This window comes from Phytophthora parasitica, assembly GCF_000247585.1.
Source record: "Phytophthora parasitica INRA-310 unplaced genomic scaffold supercont2.35, whole genome shotgun sequence".
Classification (NCBI taxonomy): Eukaryota; Oomycota; class Peronosporomycetes; order Peronosporales; family Peronosporaceae; genus Phytophthora; species Phytophthora nicotianae.
The window spans coordinates 161,868-169,510 of record NW_008649021.1 but is presented as its reverse complement, the minus strand read 5'-3'; the positions used below and the strand labels follow the sequence as shown (position 1 = coordinate 169,510).

The window sequence follows — 7,643 nt, the reverse complement described above, 5'->3', positions numbered from 1 at the left end:
ATGAGCTTGTGTGCGAAACGACAGAAAGAGTGTTGGAAGGATTCAATTTCTTGTTTCCAAATCGACGTCGCGTGATTGACGAATAGTTTCTGCAAACTTGTTGGTAATATCCTGGTATTGATACACTGCGGACAGAGTGGGCGACGTCGGGCGTCCACTGTGGCGGTGCGTGAGGGGTTCGGCGTGCCGATATTTCCAGCGGTAGCAATCGTTTTATTGTGTTTAGTTACCCATATATTCTCTATACGCAATCTAGGGCTAACCATAAATGGTGTTTTTTTATCAGTTATATGGATGTGAATACTGCTACTCCTAGTGTGATATATGTGCTCTCAGTCCTACCACACTGGGGAGGTAATGTTACTGGAAATGGAGTCGTGCTTGGAGATGCAGATTTTGTAATGCTATTCGAAAATACAGGTCTTGGGGTCGAACTTTGAGATGCAGTTTATGCCGCCACACTGGCAACGGAACAACAAACGGTTGGACTCCCGGTACCGGAATGTTAGTTCTCTTAAGGGGGGAATGTCTTCGTTTGCGAATATTCCTAAGCGCGACGTGTTTGCCCATTCAAGCTCGTATAGCTTACAGTTCGGGTTACCCGAATGGTTGATGAAGCGGCTCTCATTACCGCACCTGGCGGCATCGATGTACATGTCTTGGGGTCCGTCCCAGCTGGCCTTTGCTTTGAGTTCAACTTGGTAGCGCTGGTCGGTGCGCTGTTGTGCTTCAGGTCCTAGCAACACTTCGCCAACGTACTCGATGATGAACGAATCTTTTGGAATCGTTGTGCCACAGACGACACCGAGCCCGACGCGAGTCGATATGAGATCGAGGTTGAAGTTTTGCTGCATACGGTTTCCACACGAGGGACCAAGGAAGCAGTAGGCGTCATCACAAACAATGTCTTGCAGTACGTTGATACAGGAGCTGTTTCTCCGTGGTGCGTTGTCGACAAGGCAGCGTCCTCCTAGGCACTCGCAATATTCGCGCTGGGTGGGGTATCGTCTTGAGACAGGGTATGGCTGCGAGGCACAGAAAGCATTGTTGGTAATATGGACAATGTGTTCCGGCCAGGCATTTATCTCGACGAAGCTGTAATCTCCACCAACGCTGGAGAAGCGTTGAGCTGGAGAAGTAGGCACCGCCATATCATCTTAATGAAGGGGGCGCGTGTGTTGATGTGGATGGTTGAACAGGCGAAGAAAGTTGTGTCCTGAGTCGGATAAACCAGTGCCGGGTGTAGCCATCTGAGCGGCAACAGTATTTTCGTTCCGATGTCCAAGTGCACTATACGGATCGGTGTATGAAGACTTCGGCATTGCTGGAAGCACAGGTAAATGCTTAATGGACTCGTAAGCCAAGTCTATTCATTTGAAGTAGTGCCCGCAGAACACCAGTGCAACGTGTCAGGACAAGTGGGGCACGTCATGAGTGCGAATGCAGATTTTGGCGCTAGGAAAGACGTTGGTACTGCCAACGTCAACGAAGATGTATTTTTGGAATGCACGGAATTATTTGTACGTTGTCGTGTATTGCCAGTGTATGCTGGCGACGCCATACCGACACCAGAAGCCCATAGATACATCTGGGCGTAATGAAGTTTATGCGGCTTTTATTTCGACGCGGTACCTCCGATACAACGAGGACCACAAATATGCGTTGCACAGGACTATAGCAAAGAAAAGCATTCCAGGGCGCGGTATACCTGTGAATCTACAGAAAATGGTACGCGATGATGCTTAAAACACAGGAGAATGTTGTACATGTGGGATGTGCTGAATGGTAACTATTGATCATTTACAGCAATGAGCAATTTGCTTTCTTTCATCCATGGAATCGGTTCCCCGATGCTAACGCAGTACAGTCCAGTTCACAATTTTCCGCGATGCCCACAACCTTGGAACTACTGCATGCCGAGCATCAAGAGCAGACTATTGAAGCAGCACGCCCCGCTATCCATTCTGTGGAAGAAGCGAGATCGCTAATCTCTAACGAATGCCCTGCTCCAAACATGAACATTTCGTTTGAGATGTGTGTTTTACGCATTGAACAACGTGATCGATTCTGGCGTCTGGACTTAGTTGGGCGGGATGACGAAGGCGATTTTGAGAAAATACTGGAGATGTTTAATCTGCTCGACGTCCCTCGCCGTCATAAGTGCGTCTTCCAGTTGACAATCTGGAAAAACCGAGATGAAGAGCTCAATCAGCTGAGTTATCGGCCAGGCTTCAGCTACCGATTCGAGAGAGTTCATTCTCTTAAGCTGATGTACGGCAACCCGATGGGCAGCAGCAGATTCGTCAACGTATTGAGACGGAGCCGCTGATTTGTGGCCAATCGGCTAACAACGAGAATGCTCATCTTCATGTAACACAGTGTGCTGATGTCAGCAACCATGGAGATCAACTCCAAGTCACTTCTTCAAAATCTGCAGATAGAGAAGAAACGGCGGTGATACCTCCTCATTCATCGCCGATTGCTGGTGGTCACACTCCTCACTCGAGTGGAGAAGGAGGCGACGTGGATACTCGAACACCCTCGAGGAAGTCTGTGTGGAGACGCAACTCAAGTATCAATGAAGAATCGGAACCTGCGGCGAAGCAGCGCAAGCCGAACCCCAAGTCTGGCAAGGCACTAACGTTCGAGAGTTCCCCACGCACAACCTGCTCTAAGTGAGACCCCCGATCGTGGTCCGGCTTTCTCAAAAGTGATATATATATATATTGAACGACTTTAGTACGGGGTAAAATGAGCTTTGGCCGTTGTATAATTGGAAACTTGATCGATATTTGGAAACATTTATAAGCAATGAGATATACCTGGTGAGGGTACAAGAATTAAATATGGATTCCATATACGTATTAACCATACTTCTAACATGATTGCAACGTAGGGATTGCAACGCGGGAACATATACTGATTTGCGGCGGATCAGCGATGCCACCGGCCAAGAGAAGGAAGAAAGCGTCTGACGAGTCTCAGAAGATAATGGGCAGCTCCATGTATAGATGGAATGTGCTCGCTATTTTCTACAGGTAATGGAAACAGTCATTGGCGTATTGCTAGGGTGGGATTCCAAAGCCCATGCTCCTAAGTGCGGGGGTAGTGTTTTTGGTATCGCCCGAGCTTTCGGTGCTGCAGTAGAAACACAACGAGCAGGTGACTTACATGCGCATTGTGCTGTATGGCTACATGGATTTGCTACGACTGCAAAGGCATTCAACCATGCTCTTGAAACGGACGTAACATTTCAGCGTCGGCTTATACAACTAGCTGACACGGTCCTCTCTACGAAACCTCCGTGTATTATAGCTGAGCAAAGGTGTCCAATTTGTCTAAAAGACGATTCTTTGGTATCAATTACACCAGGAGTGGATGCATTCAGACACCCTGCACCTGGAGCATCCCCACCGCCGACTGCTAGGTGCGATAACTGTGATGCAATTTTCCGGGATAAAGACATTATCAATCTCTCGATTGAAGCCATTGCAGAGACCACGCATGCACAGGTAAACGACGATTCAACAGATTTCGAGAAATGTAGACCCCCTCAAACAGTTTCATCTGGAATGCTGGCAACGTCGTTGGTAGTAAGGGATGTACTACTGGAACCACTACCGGTCCTGCTTTAAGGTGCGCATCTAACGAGTCTCAAGAACACGTGCATCCACGTTATTAACTATTTCTTCCTTTGCCTGTTCTCAGTCAACGATTAGAACGCCGAAGGCGAGTATTTGCAGATTTCTTAAGCCTGAACCAGTCCATATCGGCGTATCAACAATTGAAAACGGTACGAAGCTCCGACTTCACCGTGCAATTGGATGTGAATATGTAAACGCCTACAACCCAGTTATAATGGCTACGCTGAAATGCAATCACGATGCACAGTTTGTATTTAGCAGTGGAACCAAAAAATGCAGCGGCGTATGTCATCAAATACTGCTGCAAGAGTCAAAATGCAATCGACAACTACTCAGCTCTCTCGTTGGCAGCCTTCGCGAAAGCTACAACAAATGCACAATGTTTGCCACCTGAAACATCGCCGATGGAAAAAGGCTATCGAATTTTTGGATCTATGCTGTATAGCGTCACAAATGGGCAAGAGGTAGCTGCGACGATGGCTGCTCTGTACATTCTCCATGAAACCCCATTTTGGTTCTCTCACGACTTCATTCACATCAATTTGAAAACCATGCTGCAACCACATATCGATTCTGTTGAAATTTCTGTTTCTCACCAACATGCACGTGATTTGGATCCTGTTCAAGCTACCGTATCTACGCACTCGGCATTGGAACGGTATTGGAATCGTGATCGTCCACTGGAAAACGTGTCATTTATTGAAATTTGCGAGAATTATGAGTACTCGAACAAGCTAAAATCAATATCACGAAAACATAAATCAACACCACCCTCAGTAGGGTTCTCTACGAGCCCGCACCGAAAGGTTTTCGTGTTATGTGGCGAAGAAATACCTGACATTTCTTCGAATTTGAGCCAAGACCGGATTGATTACTATTACTTGGCGATTTTGACTCTTTTCAAACCTCACAGACGTTCGCAGCTCTTACTCGCAGGTCAAAGCCCTCTTGAGTCCTACCGTACATTTATTCGTGATGGACATAGGCGTAACGTCCGGCTTTTGCAGCAATACGAAGATCAATGGCAAGATTATTACCATGCCCAGCGAAACGATGGTCGCGATGAGGAATCTCCTGAAGACTTTTTGATAAGAACGAGAGCTCCAGCTACGACATCGAATGTTCCGTCTCGCACTGCCCCAGAGCCAAGTGATACAGGAGATGAAGGCGAACCTATGGCGGAACTTTCACCGGGCGATTTTATTGACTCTACGGCTGATTTTTCATCTGCTATGTCAACGACAAAGCTCATCAACGATGCAGAAACCACAATCAACTCCGTATCGACATTGAGGAATTCTGTGGCATCCACATGCAAAATATACCGCTCCGTCAACTCCGTGCTTCTACCTCACGATTTCACGCTGGATACGTTCTCGTCGCGAATAATTAAGCCAAACCAAGATAGAGATTGTTGTGGGACTCAGCGTTTTATTGACACTTTTCGCACCGCGTCGACTCGACTAGAACGATTAAAAGACTGTTATGGTTCTGTTCCGTGCTCCTCACCTCCATCGGAACCACGTTGGACGCCCGATTCGCTTCCCTCATTTCCTACGATTGCGATGTTGTCTGAAGCTTTTAAGCTTAATTTTTGGCAACACGTGATTTTTGAGGCAACCGCTCGCCACTTGATCTACGCATATTCTGAAGACATGAGAGTACTAGCAGTGAAGCATCATTTCCTATTTCGACACGACCTGTTGTCTATGACATCAAAGCCCAACTAATTGCGTATCTTGGAGGACGGGAAAATCAACGGTAGTGCAGGCACTACTAACTCTAGCACGAAAGTGGGGTCGTGACGGCAGCGTTGAGACTTTGGCATTCACAGGTGCAGCCGCAATTAATATTCACGGGAAAACGATGCACAGTGCGCGCAACCTGAAACCTAACGGAGCTGAATCCAATGCTCCTCCTTCAAACGAGATGAGAGGGCGATTTGGCCAGGTAGTCTTGATCATCATTGACGAAATTTCTATTACCGATCAAACTTTACTTGGTGAAACAGACACCGTTTCCCGTTCAATGTCGACGTCGCCGCAAAAGTTCATGGGCGGGAGACATATTTTGTTAATTGGTGACTACTTGCAACTTCCTCCTATCGGGGGCTATCCATGTACGTTTCCAGTGATGATAAATATGTTTTAATTAAAAACTAATATTTTCTTATTGGTTATGGGTAGGCTTCCGACCACCACCTTGTACAGCTAATCGTCTTCGACACGCCGGTTACGCACTGTATTCAGCAATTAATCTTGTTATCTTCTTGACACAGGACATGCGAGCACGAACGGATCCCGTATACACCGAAATTCTCGACTGCCTTCACTGGGGGCGTCTTTCTGATGAATAACTTTGCATTTTGAATACTCGTGTCCAGTCTTCCACTCAATCAAAAACCCGAGCATCACCAACTAGCGGCTCTTTTCATCGACCATTCGTCGTGTCCACTAACCGGCTTTGTTGCGCAATAAACAACCACATGATCTTCCAAGTTGCCGAAACACACAACGTAGCTGTCTACGAATGTATGGCCGCTTCGTCATCGCGCTCAAAACAAATTGTCGCCCATCTTTCCAACGCAACTGACGACGTCACCGACAGAGTTCCTATTCGATTGCTGTTTTACATCGGGATGCCTATTATGGTGACACGAAAGCATCCTTTGCTACTCGACGCTGATATCATAGCCAACGGGGTCCTTGGGACGATAGTTGGAATGTATCCACCTCCGAACGAGCTGCAAATGTCACGGTACATGGTCAATGGAGTTCCTATCCACCGACTTGAGCTTCGCCCAGACCTCCTTCTCATCAAAATCTTCAATTGCAAAACCATTCTTTTAACTGGATATGGAATGTGTCATTGGTCTCCCGTTGTTACACGCACGCTTGCAGCTAAAAAGGTTCCCCAACTTGGCCCAAGCTTCCATCACAGTCGATCAATTCGCTGTTGTGCCCGCATTCTCATGTACAACTGAGAAATTGCAGGGCCAGACTTGCTGTGATGGCATCGTCGTGACACCACTCGTACGACACAACGGAGCACCTTCTCAAACACTGTATGTCGCCCTATCTCGAGCGGTTAGCTTGAATGGGCTTACACTTACGGAAAAATCACAAGACAATATCTAGAAAACTTCAAGCCGAATAGTGCGACTGTCCTCGAAATACAGCGCCTCATTGAGCTTGTAGTTATGCCTCCTTACGCAACCACAACAGACAAGACAGACTTTGCTCAGTGGAAGGCAAACCAACACGTATAACTACTGTAGTAATACGCTCAGTTATTTACACTCGACAGTTTTTTTCCTACCAGCTTCAGCCTTATTTGGATCGCTTCATGTGACATCACGAAGCCTAATGAACAAGCTTCAGTTCTAATAAATTGTTCCATTGTTCGCCTCCGACTTACCAACCCAGACACACTGCATCAACCAAACACCACACAACTAATGTAAGTTACGAATGGTACGTCACAAGCGCACTCGTTTACCTTCTCGTCTGTGAAACCTGAAGTGCCAAATCTTACCGAAGAGTCGCTGCCTCGTTTAGAATATTGGCTTTCATTTATAAAAATAGCCTCAATCATTGCTTTCATTTTTGATCAGTTTTGTTCATCCACTACGAAGAAACTACTACACGGTGAACTGAAACTAGTTGGCTGAAAGACCTCGGGCGCGAGATCGCGAGAGCGCTACTGTTCTATATTCTACGTGTCTTGAATCGTATCTTGAAGTAACGTAGCGTGGTTGTGAACCGAGGTTCATTTGAACCGGGCAAGAACTTCCATACTGAATTAAAACGTAAAAGAATGGATGCCTTTGAAATCCCACGTTTTGGAGTGTTCTTCCTAACATGGACGTATTTGGAAGAACCTGGCCGCTCAAACTTGGCCTGAGTCAGCGATCCTACTCGAGCACTTCCTAGACGCACCTAGATTGGGGGTAAACGACATCATGGGTATTATCGGGCCTTCATAGTAATTCTTGCCAGG

The 7,643-nt window shown here is 46.7% G+C and overlaps 4 protein-coding genes across 4 annotated transcripts; all 4 read left to right on the top strand.

The window, feature by feature from the left end:
* Positions 1 to 324: 324 nt before the first annotated feature.
* Positions 325 to 705, top strand: PPTG_23312 (hypothetical protein; the record flags this gene model as incomplete). The annotated part of the gene is made up of 2 exons (XM_008909754.1): positions 325 to 354; positions 421 to 705. 2 exons carry the CDS (start codon positions 325 to 327, stop codon positions 703 to 705), a joined length of 315 nt encoding a protein of 104 aa, XP_008908002.1.
* A 735-nt stretch (positions 706 to 1,440) lies between these two features.
* On the top strand, positions 1,441 to 1,746 carry PPTG_23311 (hypothetical protein; the record flags this gene model as incomplete). Its single annotated transcript, XM_008909753.1, has 1 exon — positions 1,441 to 1,746. The coding sequence occupies one exon, from the start codon at positions 1,441 to 1,443 to the stop codon at positions 1,744 to 1,746; it is 306 nt and encodes a 101-aa protein (XP_008908001.1).
* A 142-nt stretch (positions 1,747 to 1,888) lies between these two features.
* Positions 1,889 to 2,329, top strand: PPTG_12620 (hypothetical protein; the record flags this gene model as incomplete). The annotated part of the gene is made up of 1 exon (XM_008909752.1): positions 1,889 to 2,329. The coding sequence occupies one exon, from the start codon at positions 1,889 to 1,891 to the stop codon at positions 2,327 to 2,329; it is 441 nt and encodes a 146-aa protein (XP_008908000.1).
* Positions 2,330 to 5,672: 3,343 nt separating this feature from the next.
* Positions 5,673 to 6,000, top strand: PPTG_23310 (hypothetical protein; the record flags this gene model as incomplete). The annotated part of the gene is made up of 2 exons (XM_008909751.1): positions 5,673 to 5,763; positions 5,831 to 6,000. The coding sequence occupies 2 exons, from the start codon at positions 5,673 to 5,675 to the stop codon at positions 5,998 to 6,000; spliced, it is 261 nt and encodes an 86-aa protein (XP_008907999.1).
* Between the last annotated feature and the right edge of the window lie 1,643 nt (positions 6,001 to 7,643).